Source organism: Copadichromis virginalis, linkage group LG12, assembly GCF_057382275.1.
Source record: "Copadichromis virginalis isolate Kocher_CV1m ecotype Utaka linkage group LG12, C_Virginalis_male_GT1.1, whole genome shotgun sequence".
NCBI lineage: Eukaryota > Metazoa > Chordata > Actinopteri > Cichliformes > Cichlidae > Copadichromis > Copadichromis virginalis.
The window spans coordinates 40,682,164-40,702,311 of NC_140629.1; the positions used below are offsets into that span (position 1 = coordinate 40,682,164).

Here is a 20,148-nt window from a genome sequence, read left to right on the forward strand (position 1 = left end):
TGTGTGTGTGTCTGTGTGTGTGTGTGTGTACCTGTGTGTGTGTGTCTGTGTGTGTGTGTGTGTGTGTGTACCTGTGTGTGTGTGTGTGTCTGTGTGTGAGTGTGTGTGTGTGTGTGTGTGTGTACCTGTGTGTGTGTGTGTACCTGTGTGTGTGTGTCTGTGTGTGTGTGTGTGTGTGTGTGTGTGTACCTGTGTGTGTGTGTCTGTGTGTGTGTGTGTGTGTGTGTGTGTACCTGTGTGTGTGTGTGTGTCTGTGTGTGTGTGTACCTGTGTGTGTGTGTGCATGTATACTGTCACTTCTTTAGACAGTTAAACATTTTCGCTGCTCTGAGTGTTTTTATTCTATATTTTTCTGTATTTTCGCAGCTCTGTGTCCACTCTCTGACACATTTCCCACGTGTGGGACCAATAAAGGTTTATCTCATCGTCCTAACAGAATATCCAGCCCCAGCTGGCTCTGTGCACTCAGACTGACTTCAGAGATCATTTCACACATTTGGATCTTTGATTTCAGTCCAGGTGAAGCTCGTTGCAGGAAACCGTCCTCTCACAGACGAAGAGCTGGGCGGTTTCCAGGTTTGGTCTTTGTAGACTTTCCTGGTTTAAAAGGAACAAATGACGGGCTGTGATAAGGGACGGCACAGACGCCTGGACAGACGATCGAGTGTGAGCCACCTGCTTTTGAAGCTTTTTAAAAGGCCCAGTTTTTACCAACAGGTATGAACCCACTCGTGTCATGTCTCAGGAGACTGAAGGCTTTAGCTTTACAGACTCTTTATAAGGACCCTGAATGCTGCATCAGACACAGATAGCATCCTTTTAACTACCACCTCTTCCTGTGAAGATGACGTAGTGCATCCTCACCCTGGGGTCGTTGATGCCAGTGATGCGCTCCTCAGGCCGGTCCAGCACCAGGAAGGCTGCCAGGTTGGCAGTGTATGAAGCTACGATGATCATGGCGAACCCTGCCCACACCATACCCAGAATCCTGGCCGAGAAACTCCTGGGAGCTCCTGCACGCAGAGCAGACAGGAAGCAGTGCCGTCAGCAGGTAGCAGCGTCTCGCCACCGGCTTTACCTTCAGCATCCTCTTACCTTCTCCTATCCCAGAGTTCAGCAGCACTCCCCACGAGAACCACATGGCCGAGGACAGGGTGAGGGCGTCTTCCTCTTCTTCTTCGCTGTTCACTTTGAACCTTCCGAACGGGCTGCACACACACAGCTGTGTTAGACTTCACAGCTACATCACAGGTAAAAGTCCTATCCTGATTTTGTCAAAGGTCAAAATCAGGATAGGACTTTAAGTGTCTCCCTGGGCACAGACTGGGAAAAAAACCCTCGTTGTCATTCTTCTGTACGGCTGCTCTCAAGCCCCGCCCACCGTCGTAATGTAACCCCGCCTACACCCGTCCCGTGTATGTACGTTTCACGTGCGGTAACAGACCAAATGGAGCGCTCATTAGGAATGGCTGTTTTTGTTGAAAGCCAATACGCCATTTTTACCGTCTCACCCCTGTGACCAGGGGCTTGAACGTGCGACCGAACACGTGGATGAGCTAATAACTCGTTTTGTGGAGTTTGGGATTTCTGCTGCTGTTTTAAAACATGAGTCTACAGCTGAGTGACTCCTTGGAGGGCGGGGGCGTGGTCTGAGGCGTGGTGTTGGTTTACCTGAACCGGTCTAGTAGGTAAAGCATCACTGCCACCACATGGACCGACAGACCGACTAACAGCCACAGCGTGCTCTGGAACGGCTGCATGAACGAGTCCAGAGTGCTGCGAGGGATTTCCTGTGAACACACACACACGTCATTAGTTTTATTTCCAACATTATCTGAGACAGTTTGGAGCAGGAATCTTTTATCAGCTGTTTGAACTCTTTTAGCTCCGCCTCCTTAAAGCCAGCTCCTTCCTGATTGGTCACCATTACCTTTAATGTTCATGTGTCTTAATCTGTTCCAGACTCTTTGAGCTGCTCTCTTACTGATGAAGATTATTTTTAATGAATGAACTAATTAAAGTTTTGTCTGGCTTGGCTCGCAGCGTGAGAACGAGAAACCTGGGTAGTTCGCACGCTGATGGGCGGGGCCTACAGCTCTGCTTTCACAAATGTCCATGCAGCACCTCCTCACTTCAGCCAATCATCACTCACTTCACTTCAGCTTCTCTCACAGTAACAATCAGCACTGAGCTTTCAGCCACATGCCCAACAAGTCCGGAGACGGGAGCGAGTACGACTCCTCAACACGAACTTTGCTGACAACAGTTTGTCCCTCGTCCTCCATCTTCACCTGGCCCCAGGTGTCTGCAGGCTGAGCGGCTGATGACCCCCCCACACTAGCAGGGGCTCCCAAGAGCCTGTGAAAGTGACGTGCTCTGTTATCTCCATGTCGGTGTCGCTTACATCACAACTTGCCAATCACATTGTCGGATCATTCAGTTAGCATTAGCCAAGAAGTTAGCTAACACTATTTAAAAGCATCACCAGCAAAGTGAAACGTGGCTAACCGCAAACCTAACGCGATAATAGCTTTGCCTGAATTAATCTCTTACGATTTCTTCTAGAAGACAAAGGCATTTGTGTCTTTTTCGCTATCTCTCCTGGGCTATGACATCACAGTCATGTGATTGGTCAGTTGAGCCTGGGTGAGGGATGCCGTAGGGACAGCACCACAAGCTCGTGTGCATGAACACCAGAACTGTTTAACTAACATGGACTGCACAACATCGCCGTTTCCCTGTGACGAAACGTAACCTCGGTTCTCTGCTGCTCTCACGCTGGCTCAGGCTGAGCATCACCGCTTTGTTGTGTCGTGACAGCGTCACATCATGAACCTTCATCGTGGTTTGCACTTCCTCGCTCGCTCACCTTCTTGACGAGGATGGTGAGCCCCTGGTATTTGAAGGGTTTGGAGAACTCGATGTACTGAGCGCGCTCGTTGTTGATGGTGAGCGGGGCGACGATCATGTCGGCAAGGCCTCCCAGCAGCTCCCCCATCATCCCGTTCCACTCCTTCTTGTTGCTGTTGTTCACCTGCGGGAGGGAGGGAGGGCGGAGCTCTGTTAATGAAGGTTTGAGTTCCTTTTACATCGTTCATTCATGACCTCACTGCAGCAGGTTAAAGGGTTAAATATCTGCAAACCCACATCAGCTGCAACAAACACTGTGAGGTGTGCTCAGCAGCTCCAGCCTGATCACATTATTGATTACTGATGAGCCAATCCGCTGGGAGGAGCACAGCGAATCCCTGATTGGCAGGTTTGAAGTTTCTGGCTTTAAATAATAGAGGAGGATCAGATTTGTCTGAAGCGGCTGCATTTTTAAAGGCTGAGCTCAGATTGAATAAAACATGAAGGAGAACAAGATGCTTTCATGTGATCGACTAAACAGGAAACATCATCCTTCAGGAGCTGGGTATACGTGGAACATAAAGCAGATTTCAGGCGTGAATAATCTGTGAAGAGACGAGAGAGGAGGAAGAGGAGGGGGGGAGGAAGGGGGGGATCCAGAGCACAGAGGAGGCGATGAAGGAGAGCGAGCAGCAGAGAGAGAGATGAATAAATGTCTCTCGTCTCCGGCAAGGTCGGAGTCAGGGACGGAGCGGTGGTCGCCATGGCAACAAGCCTGGGCGACGAGCTGCCGATGGGGATAAATCGGTAAGCAGGTCAGAGAGAGCGAGATGGCGATGACATCATCAGGCCGCAGATAACCACACGTAAGCAGAGACCGTCCGTTTACTTTTGAGAATGAACTGTAATCACATTACTCCAGCTCACTGATGACACAGCCAATCAGAGCCAAGAACAACATCCACACACAGAAATTCTCCTCAACGCGCCACTACTACTCCACAGACTGTATATGAAAGATGGCCAGAGCCTCCGCTGTCGCCATGTTGTTTTTTAGTTTCCAGAAGGGACCATATTTGGATGAGAGGGTGGAGCTTATGCTGTCAGCTGACCATCACCTACACCTGCTAAATCACAGCCTGCTGGGACAGCTCACCTCAGCAGCCATGTTACTGTTGCCACGTAAACAGAACAGCTGTTTGTAACTAAGCTGTTTTGGTGCGTGACGTCGCTCCTGCGAACATCAGCCTGCAGCTGGATGGAAATGTGTTTTAATGTGTTTCAGTATCTAATGTAACCTCCGACCTGCAAACGTGCTGGCACAGATCACACGTCCTTCATCGCCTTCATCATCGTCAGTCTGCTCACCTGAGCTCCACGCCTCAGATCCACCTGAGGGACGGAGCACAGTCAGCTGCAAAGAGCCTGACCGTCATCCCTCACAGGATTACAGGATCAGGATACTCTGATTACAGCAGAGAGCTGAACTTTCCCCTGGAAGTTATTCAGGCTGATGTGACACACACAAATATTCAAACAGGTGTACAGGTACACTCACAGACTGTATGTAAAAGATGGATGTAGCCTTTTTGTTTAAAATGTTATTTTTAATGTGTTTTTATATCCTGGAGGTGGCCAGCAGGGGGCGCCTCTTCTGGTTATGAATACAAGTCTGTGAGACAAGGAGCTTCCTGCTCGGCTGATCTGAGCTCAGTGAGCCGAAGTCGCTGCTCTCAGGTCTGAATGTTCAATTTGGAGATGATGTCATCAGAGTGAGGAAGGAGGAGGAAGCATCGAGGGCGGGGCTACACACTGAGTCTATGAATGTGCAGTGTGCTCAGTCTCTCTGTCAGACCCCCCGTCATCGTCACATCGAGCTCCAAAAAGACGGAAACACTAAACAATTAAGTTGTCCATCTTTGATATACAGTCTTTCATGTAAAGCAGAAGGACAACACGTCCAAACAGGAGGACGTTCGTCATCTCCAAAACCAGAACAGCAGTCGGACCTGCTGCAGTGACAGCGAACAGAGTCATGTGACACTTACTCGCTCCTGCGTGCCAAACTTCCCATCAGCCACCAGGTGAACCTCATAGGTGAAGTTCATACTCATGGCCAGCTTGATGAGCAGGTCGATGCAGAAACCATAGCAACACTGCGGGACGATGGGCTGACCTGGACACATAAACACAGCCTCATTTCAGTCATTCAACTTTATATATACGGTGCACAAACACACGCACAGAAAACGGGACAAATCGGGTCTGGGAGGATGGCGTGTTAGCGTACCTGGTATGGTCCCGTTGGGTCCAGTACAGATCACCTTCTTGATCAGGACTCCATTGACGGTGTACTCCTCTTTACACGTCCCGTCGCTTTTCGTTGGCTTCACGTAAACAAATGGCTCCTGATGAATCGTCACGATCTGAGCACACAAACAGCGAACACTCAGAGACGTGGACTGATCCAAACGATCTGGGAGACGCTGACGCTCGTCATCGTGGCATAAATGTTATTACAGCCCACCCATCCAAGCCGTAGTTCATCGTTTGTACAAACCTCAGTTGTGACGGCTTAAAGGTCCACAAAGCTCATTCAGTTTTACATATTTGAATGTAGACATTCGACAGGTCTTAGTCATGTTGCAAAAACACATCTATAAAAGGTTTAACTGTGCCCTGCAACTTGTGCTTCCTCTGATACTATTCTGTGTTTAATTCTAGTGTTTCCTGAAAACTTGCCATAGTTTCTTTTGAAATCTTTGGTTAAACCCAGACTTTATTTGTAATACGTTTCTATAAGAGGAGTGATTTATTTTAAATTTCTATCAATAATATTTGTTTTCTAAATATGTTATTTAGAAACCAAATATTTTTTCTGATGGAACAGGAATACCCTCATTTTCTAAGCGCCTACAAGAAATAAATGTTTGACGACGTAGCTGTGATCATGCTCCATAACAGTGGTGCAGTTTGAAATCTGACTGACAGGTTGTTTGAAGTTTTATTGGCATAGGAAGTGATATGTTAACTGAGGCACACCTCAATGTGTGCCCAGGTCTTTAGATAACCTTTTCAAACTCCAAACTTAAATACAACCCTGAAATATCCGTGTAGGTTGTTAGTCATACAGCCCACATGTATATATACAATGGAAATACAGAGGACCAAATACAGAGCCTTGGCCTACTCCACATTTTACATCAATAGAAAATGTAAACATTCACAGGACAGAAAATGAAATGTAACAGATTAAAAAGGCATTTTTCATGCTGTGGCTTGGCTTAACATCTGACCTGATTCATGAAGAACACAACAACAAACCACAACTCATCATTATCTGCAGAGCTCATGTCTTCAAAAACGTCCAACATAAAAAGTTGCAAAGGGAGCGGCATCACATTTCTGAGACGATGAACCGAACAGACGCGTCGAGCTGCGGTTTTACCTTCAGTCTGGTCGACATCTGGTATCCGACTGGCTTCTCCGTCTCTCCTCCAGGCCAAATGATTTTCCTCTGAGGGTTCATCACAACCTGAAGGGCACACAGAAACACACGGTGAGCACTCAGGTTGTGATGTTGTTGCACGCAGGTCTCACTGTGACAGGCTGACTAAATGACAGCATCAATACTGCATCTATGCATTCATATTTAAAGAGGCAGGAGGCCTGGATGCTCGCTCGCTACACCATGTTTCTCTCAGCAGCTCGGCTCTGACTGGCGTCGTACCTGTCACCGAACTAAACATTTATCTCATTTAATCAATAGTGAACTACTGCAGCGACTGTAGCTGCAGCACTCACTGATTCATGCGAGATTTATACTGTCACAGGCTTATTCCTCCTCCTTGGATCTTTATTTGGAACTAAACACTGTTTATTTGTGTGATATTTTGAGTATCACCACCCTCACCGAGAGACGTCGGTGAGGGTGGTGTATGGGGACAGAGAGATGTCGGTGAGGGTGGTGTATGGGGACAGAGAGACGTCAGTGAGGGTGGTGTATGGGGACAGAGAGACGTCAGTGAGGGTGGTGTATGGGGACAGAGAGATGTCGGTGAGGGTGGTGTAAGGGGACAGAGAGACGTCAGTGAGGGTGGTGTATGGGGACAGAGAGACGTCAGTGAGGGTGGTGTATGGGGACAGAGAGACATCGGTGAGGTTGGTGTATGGGGACAAAGAGACGTCGGTGAGGGTGGTGTATGGGGACAGAGGCTGATGGATGAGCTTGGCAGGAGGAGTCTCTGTGGACTATGATGTTTGCAGATGACACTGTGATCTGCAGTGAGAGGCTTGATGGGTGGAGGTGTGAGGGTGAGGGAGACAGGTGGACAGGTGGACATATAGGGAGCAGAGGTAGTGGTCAACCCTTCACAGACAGGTAAAGAAGAGAGTGGAGGCAGGGTGGAGTAGGTGGAGACGAGTGTCAGGGGTGATTGTGACAGGAGAGCAGCAAGAGCAAAGGGGAAGTTTGACTGGATGGTAATGAGAGCTGCTGTGACGTATGACGTCAGTGACACTGACGGTGTATACACAGGTGCAGCAGATGTGTTAGCAGCTGTAAAGACAGGTGTAGCAGCTGGTGCAGCAGGTGTAGCAGGTGTACTCTACCTGTGTTCCGTTAAAGACTCCAACCTGGACGAGGCGACCTGGTTTCTGCTGGTAGTTCAGGATGCTGTAGGTGGCGAAGCGCCGGTCGCCGTCGTCGTTAAACTCGATACGTCCTGTCAGGCCGTCGGGGTACTTTGATGACATCAGCACCCTGCGGAGCCAATCAGTGCACAGAAGAATCAGAGCTCCTTTATTTTCACGTTTGGTGGTGACATCATCGTGTTGATGCGTAAACAAATCAGGTGTCATGGTCCCCGTGCCTGCCCAGCCGGCCTCACAAGGCTACACTTGTGTTTTTTCTCTCTTTCTCCCCCTATCTCTCTGCCTGGGCGGAGCTCACAGCTGGCTCCCGCCCTTGGCTCTCACAGCTGTTGGCGATCAGCTGATTATCCGTCTTCTATTTGAGGCTGGGTCACAGATCCTCTCATCGCGGGATGATTGCGCTACTGACGTTAGTCTACCTTTCCAGCTCCCGTGGTCTTACACCTTTATGCCTTCGTGATTTGTGATTGATGTCTCCCTTTCCCTGTTCCAGCTTATCTTCCCGGACCTGTGACCTCCCCGCGGTACGAACGTGTGTGAGGACGTGAGCGAGCGTGAGAGAGAGAGAGCCTTCCCCTAATCCCCTGGAACCCTGAATTTCCCGTCACTGTATATATTATTGCACGGGTGTGTAAATAAATCGTGTTCTGAGACATCAACCTGCTCTGCGCTTGAGTCCCTGCTTTCAGCTCGTGACAGAATCATCCCGCCAGGAAATGGACTCAGCAGACTCGGCGGCCTCCACTCCCACTCTCGCCACCCTGGCCGCAATGCTGGAGCGACACAAACAGATGTTTGTTCATCTCCGTGGCGAGCTCGCTGCTCTCACGCAGGCTGTGGCCCAACGAACACCCCTGCCGGCAATTCCACCTGCCGCCGCTCCTCTCCAGGAAGCCTCGGCCTCAGCAGTAAGTGCCACACCTCCTGCTTCTTCACTTTCCCAAGCTAACAGATTTCTACCCACACCGAAAGCTTTCTCCGGAGAAATTGATAAATGTGCTGGCTTCCTCACTCAATGTGCCCTTCAGTTTCGTCAGCAACCGCAAGCTTTTTCTAACGATGGTGCTAAGATTGCATATATAGTTCAACTACTCCAGGATCGGGCTCTGATTTGGGCTCAAGCTGTGCTTCACGCCAACCCTGACATAACGTATTCTGACTTTTTGGATAAGTTCAAAGGCGTCTTCGATAGAAAATCCACCACGCTCACAGCCGGCCAGCGCCTGCTCGCGCTCAAACAAGGCAAGCGGAGTTTGGCTGATTTCTCTATTGACTTCTTCACCTTAGCTGAACAGACAGAGTGGGGGGAGGAGGCTTTAAAAAGTACTTTGCTTTCTAATGTTAACGAAGACATAAAGAAAGAACTGATGCTTCGTGAACTGCCTTCTTCCCTAGACGCGCTTATGACCCTGTGCGTTCGGCTGGATGACAGAGTACGTGCACACCGGAGCGCGCACACACGGACGGGACAGGAATCACTGGATTATCATGGGGCCTCTCCAGCCGGCCGCGGGCCGCGCGACTCTGACGCCGGTGATGAGGAGGAGCCCATGCAGCTTGGACACTCGCGGCTAACGCCTGCAGAGCGCCAGCGCCGTCTGGCCGCCGGTGAGTGCGTCTATTGTGGCCGTAAGGGTCACTCTGTCTCCTCGTGCCCGACGCTGGCAAAAGGGCGCGCTCGCCAGTGATTGAGAGGGTGCTGGTGGGCGATCTGTCTAGTAAAAACCCTCTCCCCAGACTTCTCTTACCGGCCAAACTTCAAGTACAATCTGTTTTTCACTCGCTTTCAGTACTCATTGACTCTGGGGCTGAGCAGAACTTTATTGACACCTCGCTCGCCGCCAAGCTGAACATCGCTTTGGAGCCCTTGTCACGCCCTCTCCGCGTGCACGCGCTCTCTGGTCACCGCCTGCCCGATATCACTCATGTCTCGGAATTCCTTTCGTTGTCTCTCTCGGGCAATCACACGGAGAGGATTTGTTTTTTTGCATTCACGGCTCCACTCACTCCGCTGGTTCTCGGTCACCCCTGGCTTGTGCTCCATAACCCGCACATTGACTGGGAGAAGGGTGACGTCCTGGGTTGGAGTGTTAATTGTCACATGTCCTGCCTTCGGGCGGCCACGGCGCCCGTTCCGCTTCTGCCCTCTGGTTCGCCGTCCGACCCCCCAGATCTTTCGGCGGTTCCGCGGGTCTATCATGACTTGCGTGGCGTGTTCTGCAAGGATGTTCTGCAAGGATCGGGCGCGGTCCCTTCCCCCCCACAACCTGTCAAGAACAAGTATCCTTTGCCGCTGCTTTCCTCTGCTTTTGAGCTGCTCCAGGGCATGACTGTTTTTTCTAAGCTGGACCTGCGCAACGCCTACCACCTGGTTCGCATCCGGGAGGGGGATGAGTGGAAGACGGCCTTCAATACTCACCAGGGGCACTTTGAGTACCTTGTTATGCCCTTCGGCCTCACCAACGCTCCCGCTGTTTTTCAGACCATGGTGAACGAGGTGCTTCGTGACTTTGTTAATCGCTGTGTCTTTGTGTACTTGGATGATATCCTCATTTTTTCTAAGTCACTCGCGGAGCATCAGGTGCATGTGAGACAGGTCCTGCAACGCCTCTTGGAGAACCGGCTGTTTGTGAAGGGGGAGAAGTGTGTGTTCCACGCGCCTGCGGTGGCTTTCCTGGGCTATATAGTTGAGAACGGGAGTCTACGTACCGACCCTGGGAAGGTGCGTGCGGTGGTTGAATGGCCAGTCCCTCCTAATCGCCGCCAACTGCAACGTTTTCTGGGATTCGCTAATTTCTACAGGAGATTCATTCGCGATTTCAGTAAGATCTCTCTCCCTCTCACTAGACTCACCTCTCCGAAGGTTCCTTTTCTGTGGGACCCTGCCGCTCAGCGAGCGTTCGTTCAGCTCAAGGAGAGGTTTTCCTCAGCGCCCATCCTCCGGCAGCCGGACCTCACAAGGCAGTTCGTGGTGGAGGTCGACGCTTCTGACTCCGGGGTGGGGGCGGTTCTCTCACAACAGGTGGACGGTAAGCTTCACCCATGTGCTTTCTTCTCTCGCCGTCTCTCACCCGCAGAAAGCAATTACAACGTCGGGGATCGGGAACTCTTGGCCATAAAACTCGCCTTGGAGGAATGGAGACATTGGCTGGAGGGGGCTGCTCACCCATTCATTGTTTGGACGGATCACAAGAACCTGGAGTACATCCGTTCGGCCAGACGCCTCAGTTCTCGGCAAGCCAGGTGGGCATTGTTCTTCGCTCGCTTTGATTTCACCATCACCTACAGGCCCGGATCTCGCAACGTGAAACCGGATGCCCTGTCCCGGCAGTTTTCCACCACGGAGGAGGAGTCGGTACCCGAACCAGTTCTGCCGGCGGCCTGGGTGGTTGGAGCCGTTTCCTGGGAGATTGAATCCCTCATTCAGGAGGCACAAGAGACTGAACCGGATCCTGGGACCGGTCCAACGGGCCGCCTCTTCGTCCCTTCGGCGGTCCGCTCCCAGGTACTCCAGTGGGCTCACACTGCCCGTTTCTCATGCCACCCCGGGGTCTTCCGTACCCTGTCCTTCCTTCGACGCTACTTCTGGTGGCCCACCATGGCGAGGGACGCCAGGGAGTTTGTGACCGCCTGCCCCGCCTGCGCCCAGAACAAGCGGTCAAACCAACCTCCGTCAGGCCATCTTCTACCTCTCCCTACGCCGGCTCGACCATGGTCACACATCGCGCTGGACTTCATCACTGGACTGCCTCCTTCTGCAGGTTACACCGCCATACTAACTATCATCGACCGTTTCTCTAAGGCCGCACACTTTGTCGCCCTTCCTAAACTCCCTACGGCTCTGGAGACGGCTCGGCTCCTCGCCTCACATGTGTTCAGGCTCCATGGGATCCCCGAGGACATTGTCTCGGACAGGGGACCACAGTTCACTTCCCGAGTATGGAAGGAGTTTTGCACCGCATTGGGGGCCAAGGTCAGCCTCTCTTCTGGTTTCCACCCACAGAGCAACGGACAGTCCGAACGGGCTAACCAGGAGTTGGAAGCTGCCCTCCGGTGTGTTGCCTCCCACAATCAATCGACCTGGAGTGAACAGCTGCCATGGATCGAGTACGCCCACAACAGCCACACCTCCGCCGCCACGGGCAGGTCACCCTTTGAGGCATCCCTGGGCTACCAACCACCCCTGCTCCCAGCTGTCGAAGGTGCGCACTCTGTCCCCTCTGTTCAGGCTCACCTCCGCAGGTGCCGCCGGGCCTGGCGTGCTACTCGGGCCGCTCTACTCCGCACTAAGGAGCGCAACAAAGCCCTCGCTGACCGTCACCGGACGCCGGCCCCTGAATACTCCATCGGTCAACAGGTATGGCTGTCTACCCGTTTTGTGCCGTTGCGGACGGAGTCTAAGAAGCTGTCACCTCAGTTCATTGGCCCCTTTCCCATAGACTCCATTGTCAACCCTGTGTCCGTTCGCCTCAAGCTGCCTCGTACCATGCGGATTCACAATGTTTTCCATGTGTCCCAGGTCAAGCCGGTGCTCTCCAGCCCGCTGTGTCCTCCTGCCAGGCCCCCGCCGCCCCCTGGAACCCTGAATTTCCCGTCACTGTATATATTATTGCACGGGTGTGTAAATAAATCGTGTTCTGAGACATCAACCTGCTCTGCGCTTGAGTCCCTGCTTTCAGCTCGTGACATCAGGTATGTAAGCAGAGGTGGGTAGTAACGAGTTACATTTACTTGAGTAAGTTTTTGAAAAAAAGTACTTTTAAAGTACCTTTTTGCACGATACTTTTTACTTTTACTTGAGTACATTTATGAAGAAGAAACGGTACTTTTACTCTGCTACATTTGCAAAATTCGACTCGTTACTTTTAAAAAAACAATTAGTTTAACACAGCGGTCTCCAACCTTTTTTGCGCCACGGACCGGTTTATGCCCAACAATATTTTCATGGACCGGCCTTTAAGGTGTCGTGGATAAATACAACTAAATAAAACTAGTACTGGTACCGAAAAAAGAAAATTTATTCATAATGTTAGGTTTTGTATTGTTGATTGTCATTTATGCTTAGAAATATTTAACCATATATGCTTAGAGGTGTATAATCAATTGTGTAGTGATAGTCTGCAAACTTTGTGTGCATTAGAGAGCACTCTGGGAGCACGAGAGAGGTCGTACCTTGTCTTATTGTTTTATGGTAGGATTAACGTAGCTACGTCTGTTCTAGTCTAAGTGCTTTAAATGCTGGACTTCCTCACCGTGTTATCTAGGGTGAACCATCTAGGGTGAGGGGGAGGCTACCCTCTTCCTGACCAAGGATGTTTGCTTTTGTGCTTTCATGTTATAGGACCCTTTGATCAGCAGTAACACACACACACACACACACACACACACACACACACGGTACTCTTTGTTTGTATGTAGACATCATATGTTAATGAACCTATGCATATTCATGTAGCCTCAATAAAACAACAGTGTTACGGGAGAACGAACGAGAGCAACTGGGGTCAAGCGAAGGAACGGCGTCTGTCCGGTTCTCTCCCGTGCACGAGAAACATGAAGAACTTTGCCTACTTCGTGTCTTGCTTGCTGTGTGATTATATTGTCTTATATTTCAACGTTCCAGCGAATAGGTTCAAGCTACAAACCTATCACATAACACACGTGAAAAGACCCAGGAAAACCGTGTTATCGTTTTTATCGTTAACTAACTAACGCTGAAAACCGATAAAAACTTTGAAAACTATACATTTCACACCTGAGCCTCAACTCTCACGGCCCGGTACCAAACGACTCACGGACCGGTACCGATCCGAGGCCCGGGGATTTGGGACCGCTGGTTTAACACATTAGATAACATGCCGCCAGTGGAGTTTCCGGTAACTTTTTTACCAATCAGATGTGGCCATGCAGTCACATGACCAGTTTGAAACCGTGGCGGGCAGAGCGGCCCAAGCGTTTCAACGTAGCGGACACACGGAAAGAAGAAACATGAAAACATGGCAGAGTCTACGCTAGAGCTGAAGAGGATAAACAGCATTTTCCTCACATACAAAGAATGTTTCGCTTAAAAGCAGCACAAATGAACAGCTCTGTCTTCAGTGAGAGCCAAAACAACAACTTTTCAGCGTGAAACAACTCAGCTGTGTAACCTGAGGAAACGGTAAGTTTTCTCTAAATATCTTTTAGCTGTGGTTAGCTGGATGTCAGTCTTATGTGTCGAGCTCGAGCTGCGAGTCATGTTTTCGGCGCTACATTGTAGAGAGACAAGTTTGTGTGTTTTGTGCAGCTTCAGCTGTCCTGTTAACTGCTCGCTGGTTAGCTAGCGCGAGCTATAAGCTAACAGCTAGCCTGGCGCTAGAGTTTCACGCACATGTAAACAGCTCGTCTCTACTGCTTTAACTGTTAAAACAGAAGCAACACTGCGGCTGACAGGGTTTATTATGTGAAACAGCAGCTTGTTTAATTTAAACAGTCTGCATTAAGCTGGGCAGACACTGCGATTTTTTTCAGTCACGTTATTCAGCTCCTGCTCAAACTGTACAATTAAATCGCAGAGGTTAGAAGTTCATAGGTCACGATGCAGGTCTCACACTATACGGCCTGATGCTCTGATGCGACCTGAGTGATCAAACTGTGCGTCCATAACATGAAGCTTATCATACAAAATCTGTCCCTCGCTCTCCCTCTCTGTCTTACACACACACACACACACACACCATCAACTTTGCTAAATTACTAATGAAAAACATTGACCAGACAGCTGTGATTGAGCAGCAAAGTCCATCCAACTCTTTTCATGGTTGTTGTAGTCGGGATAATTTTGTGAGGTCACATTGAAAAGCTGCCACCCAGGCAAAAGAAAAATAGAAAAGTATATTGTTCTAATAATATACTATCACGTTATTACAATATACAGAATTATCACGTTCGTACATTATAAATATTATATAGGCTACATCGCAGCTCCAGTCGCGCTTCCATCACAGTCTTTCTCATCTTTCCCCAGAGTAACAGCCAAACAGGAGGATCTGTTGGCGAGCACTGCTCAGCCTTACACGCATTCTTATTTTAAACTTAATCTGGAATTTATTGCAAACTGTTTGTGCGGGACATGAAAGACAGGATTTTGTTTTTCTACAAGAGTTAGTAAAAACATCTCCAGTGTGATTGAATCTTCTTGCCAAACATCTGCAGCTTGGCAGTGTATACAGCACTATAATGACCAGAGATCAGAGGTGTGGATCTGTTGCATGGCGTTCCTCACATCAAGAAGCTGTCGATCAAAGTCAATACAGCTCTTCCTGCATCTGGAGCTTGTGAAGGACGTCTCAGTCACGCAGGACTCCTGTTCACTGCTGAACAGTCACAGCTTCACAGAAAGAACCTTGAGAGCAAACTGCTGCTGAAGCTGAACCATCACCTCACTGAGTGAAGAAAGGGCACATTTTTGCTGAATATGCAGAAACAGATGCACACCCATACAACTTATGGTAAACTGAGCTGCCTTGTATGAACATATGTTGAAGCTGCCTCGTTCTGTTGTCTCTGAGGCTGCTGTGCCATTTGGAGCAACAATGAATATAAAGTTCACAGCATATCTAGTCAGTGGAAATTGTTTGCACTGTTTATATATTTATATTATTTACTGCAGGTATTGGTGAAAAAAGCTTTATGTTGTGGAAAAACTGAAACCTGGAAATTAGAATCATTGTGCCTTATTTTGATGTTTTTACATATATTCCTGTTGAAAATACTAAGATTTGTATATTTATTTATTTTTGTTTTTCTGATAGCATTTATTTATAAAATAAATCTGACATTTCAAACAGTTACTCGCTACTTGAGTAGTCTTTTCACCAAGTACTTTTTTACTCTTACTCGAGTAACTTTTTTGACGACTACTTTTCACTTTTACTTGAGTAATAATATTTTAAAGTAATGCTACTCTTACTTGAGTACAATTTTTGGATACTCGACCCACCTCTGTATGTTAAGTTGAAGCGACACCAGGTCACATCAGCTGCAACATAAACAATCCTGATTCAGAGCGACTGATTGGGTCACACAGAGAGGAGGAGACACTTATTATCCCAGTTATGTCAGACTTGAAGATGAATCCAGATCAGATCAGCGCCTCCCTCTTATTCTCACTTTTGTGTTCAGCAGTCCGCTCTGAGATAATCCAACCTAAACGGGCTAAAGTGGGACACGCACAGCGTCACGTAGCATTTGCATCAAACAAGGTGGAGGAACGGCAGCGAGAGACCCACGAGAAAAACAAGCACATCTCCTAAGTGTAGTGCACCATGCCTCCTAATGACCAACCACAGAATCTTTGACCTGCAGCCGTGGGTGGTACTAACCGTTTAAAGAGTGGCCCGGTCCTCCAGATGTTGGTGTTTCCCACGCAGCCCCGTGGAGGTTCAGTGATGTTCTCCTTCTCAAACAGCTCCTGCAGAGACTGCGCCACCACGGCCACGGCGTCCGCGATGTGCGCCGACTCGTTCTTACCATTAATCAGCTGGAGGCCCAGCAGGCCTGTGCCCACACACACGCACACACAGCAGGAAGTTAAACAGGCTGCAGACTCAAAGCTGCCCTCATTCACACACACATGTTAATTAAACACTCGCACACACTTTCATTCAGCTGATGTAATTACACAGTGCATCAGTGTAATTCAAACACACACTCGGGGCTTCAGGCGTCAGGTCAGTGTTCATCACGACCAAACTGCATGCTGGGAGTTCACTCTGACAATCACAGCGTTTGTCTCAGCAGAAAAGCCTCACTGAGACATCATGAAGAGTGTGTGGTGTTTTCCTTCAGCGCAAACTCGTCATGCTGCGTAAAGTGTCTGCATCTGTCTCCAAGCTGGGCCAAAACGGGTGGCTAACAGTGCTAGCATCCCCCAAAATCTACTGGTAATAGCTAACGAACAGTGTTAGCATCTCACAAATGAACCATAAGTAAAAGCTAACGGACAGTGTTAGCATCTCGCAAATGAACTATAGCTAACCATCAAGTTAGTTACTAAACTTTTTTTATAAATGCCTTACTAAAAACCTTTGGCTAAAATGGAATTGCTAACTAATATTGTTGGGAACTTACATTACGCTAACATTAACAAACTGTTATTTTTTTGAAATGCTATGCTAACAATTAGCTGAAATTTCAAAACATTTGGCAGGAAAGCTAATACATCATAATTTCAACTTTTCATGTGAAACAAGTTTCAAATAATGAGCCAAATGTGTGAGAACATAATCTGTGTTATTCCTGAGACTACTCTGCTTCAGGTCTGTATATATTCTCACTTATTATAAACACATCCTCTAAGTACGATGCATACTTGAGGGACCTTGGTAGACTTCCTGAAGCTGGCCAATCAAAAAAAGAGAACGTTTTTTAGCACACGAGCCTTAAACAGACAACTTATTGCAGATAGATGATGACCTGAGGGCCAGCGGCTGCTCTAGTGCAACATAAAAGCAGAGCTGGAGCTGAGCCGATGAAGCTGTTTCTAATGATAACGAGCACTGACGGCAGCAACACAATTAGGAAGCCCGACACGTCCGCCTCTCTTCCATAAACAAAGCTAAAGGGGAAGCGTGCCTGTGCCGCCGCTGCCTGCAGACCGATGCAGCTGCACAAACATTTCCCTCATAGTGCAACAGGAGCCCGTGAAGAAAAACACCAACAAAATCCAGAACGTCGCAGTGCTGCTCCACACGTTTCTTTTCAGGGGATCGTTTCAGGAGGGTGGACACAATAATGCAAACACCTGTACCATCTGATATAAAGCAGGCCTGCAGATGCTCTCGCTGGTATTACGGGTGCGCTGAGATTTGAGTTACAGCTGATCACATTATTCTGCCCAATCCTGTGTAGGCCCCACCCACAGAAGAGTTTAGGATGAAGGTTATAATCTACCTCGCTGTTACATGCAGCTGATTTGTGTTTTATCTAGCCCAGGCTCGCTGCAGCGGCCAAGTTTGATCCGTGACTGAGCCTGTACGCTAACATGGACACGGCTGCTGTTTGGGGCTAAAACCACTAACACTGTTTTACAGCTCGAGCATTTCCACTCATGCTTCTGTCACACAAATTATACGATATTGTTTCAGGAAAATCTCCTCCTCAAGTAATAACGTGAAAGGAAAATATTGCAGATCTGAGATTTTCTACTAAGAGGAAGTCAGGCTGCTGCAACATTTAGTTTTCTCATTAAGGCTAAAAAGCTTCAAGCTGTTTGTTTCAGAGATATGACCTCTGACTGTTTCTGGTGGAAAGCAGAAACGATCTAGCATCTCTGCTGAGCTGAAACGGTCCACCCAGAAAAGAAACCCCCACCCTCGTGCAGCAGAGACAAACCCACTGTGGATCGTTTCAGAGTGCGGTTTCGCTGCACTTTCAAGGCAAGGATGGATCGTTTTTCTGACACATCAGCGACTCGGAGGACGCGATGTCCAGAAAAGCCACGCATCGTCTCTTAAGAGTGCAGGGGCCGGCCGGTGAGGATGTCTGTAGAAACAAAAAGCCATGGCAACAGAGCGGGGAGCCGATTACCCAGCAGCCAGAGGGGAACGCCACGACCAGGACCAGGACGCCACGTTAACTACAGCATCATGTCAGGGACAAAACTCCAACATGTGCACTTATTTAATGTTCATTAGGTGAACTCAGAGCAATATTAGAACACGAGCACCTGTCTGCTGGCCTTCAACTGCTTGTTCCTTTCACTTCATCGTCTAGTTCGAGCTGTCAGATTTTCATTCCCTGATTATACTGATAATACCACACAATGGATCTAACAGCTTCATTTTATTTACTTTAACTTAGCCGACTAATAATGACAAATGCTAATTCAAATAAATGAACGAAACGAGCAGCAGAGACAGGAGAACGTATCCTCGGCTTTTTCTTTCCAACATTCAGCAACTCTGATTTATTCATTTATCAGATTTTCATTAATATAATCATTGAAATGTTAAATTCATGTCAAGTTGACCTGTTGACCTCTGTGCTATGACAGTGAATAGCTTCATCTTTTCTATTGTGTGCAATAAAACCTGCAATCGCCTGACCTCTTCCCGATGAGTTCCTGCTCTTTTACATCCATTCTGTGCGTTAAAAGGGCGTCCGCATACTTTTGAAGTACGAAGATAAACGTGTGAACTGGCTGACTGAGTAATTAGCTGAATAAACCCCGCCCCTGGCTCCACGTTGCCATGGGCGTGGCCTCTATTGGCCACTTGCAAAGGGCAAAGCATCAAGCAGGTAACAGGAAGCAAGGGCGGCATCTTACCAGTGTTTGATTGGACACACGTCACGGTTACCGCAGCAACATTAGCAATTTATTACCCCCCCCCCACACACACCTGAATCATTAAGCCCGCCCCTCCCACCCCTGTTTAGCAGCATGTTATTGTTACTGTGAGAATGGGCAGACGGGCGGGCGGGCGGACGACACACACTATAGAAATGAAACAAACAAAAAGATGTTAGACACATTTAAAGCCACACAGTTACAATGAGCCCGGAGAGGAGGGAGCGGTTAAGAACCTTTAAACACGCCTCCACGCTCACCATGTTTAAACATTCAACCGGCACTCCGAAGAAACCAGAGAGAGAGAAAACACACCAGGACACTGAGAAGCTAACAGACTGATGAAGAGTAGCTTCCTTCATCTGAGACCTACTAGAAACAGTGCCAGACACAGAGAGAGAGAGCTGTGCTTCCATCCAACCGTTTTAACATCGGATCGAATGATGACGCTGAGAGCTCGCTGACTCCCGACCTGCCTGCACCGCTCTGTGGACCGACACTTTTACACTAGAGGACGTGACGTTAGAGGACACAAGCCTCAAAGCGCTCTAACGCTCCTCTAACGGGACGCTGTCAAAGTTCCCCGAGCCTCTTCTGTCTCCGAACATCTCCAACCGAGTCTCAGGCAGTGCCTGTCGTTCTGGCTGCTTTCTGAGGAGATGTTTCCTGTCTCTGAACTCAAACCCGGCCGAGCTCTTAAAGCTACGTAGAACCTCTCTGTTTGGTTTCATCTTTCAGCAGCCCAACACCCTCGCAACCGCTGCCCAACATCAGAGCAGCCGTCGACGATGTGAGCGTCCCCACTGCAGGACCTCGGGACAGCCTTTATGGACGATGAAGAGGACCGGGATGCTGCTGATGTTGATGATGATATGTTGATTATGGAAGCGTCAATCGATTAGACACTTGGACCTGGAGAAGGACACGTCCCTTAGAGTGTCCTGTGGGAACAGCGCTTCAGGAGTATGGGGTGTTTGGTTTTTAGAGGTCTTTCGAATTTCGAGGTGTTGTTTCTCGGTATGTATTATTGTAGGGTCTATCGCTGTATGAATAAAATTTACTTGAATTTAAAATTGAATTGCGTAACCAAGTGGCTGAAAGATTTTACTTTGGAGGTCTCAGAATCTCGTCTCTGCTTTTTACAGATGATGTGGTTCTGTTGGGTCATCAGGTGGTGGATTCACAGCCGAGTGTCAAACTGTGGGAATGAGAATCATTGCCTCCAAGTCTGAGGCCATTGTCCTCAGCTGGAAAAGGGTGGAGTAAGAGGCGAGTTACTGCCCCAAGCACCTCGGGTCTTGTTCATGAGTTGGCTG

At 48.7% G+C, this 20,148-nt stretch overlaps 1 protein-coding gene across 4 annotated transcripts in view; it reads right to left on the reverse strand.

Moving 5' to 3' along the window:
- grin1b (glutamate receptor, ionotropic, N-methyl D-aspartate 1b) overlaps window positions 1-20,148 on the reverse strand; it is a 74,818-nt gene that overhangs the window by 26,605 nt on the left and 28,065 nt on the right. For all 4 annotated transcript variants that reach the window (XM_085476581.1, XM_085476582.1, XM_085476583.1 and 1 more), the window contains 9 exons: window positions 15,867-16,041; window positions 7,462-7,612; window positions 6,299-6,385; window positions 5,141-5,276; window positions 4,899-5,026; window positions 2,870-3,034; window positions 1,672-1,790; window positions 1,096-1,208; window positions 865-1,013 (listed from right to left, as the gene is read on the reverse strand). In XM_085476581.1, the coding sequence (XP_085332707.1) occupies window positions 865-1,013; window positions 1,096-1,208; window positions 1,672-1,790; window positions 2,870-3,034; window positions 4,899-5,026; window positions 5,141-5,276; window positions 6,299-6,385; window positions 7,462-7,612; window positions 15,867-16,041 (1,223 nt within the window). The remainder of the gene's footprint in view (window positions 1-864; window positions 1,014-1,095; window positions 1,209-1,671; window positions 1,791-2,869; window positions 3,035-4,898; window positions 5,027-5,140; window positions 5,277-6,298; window positions 6,386-7,461; window positions 7,613-15,866; window positions 16,042-20,148) is intronic.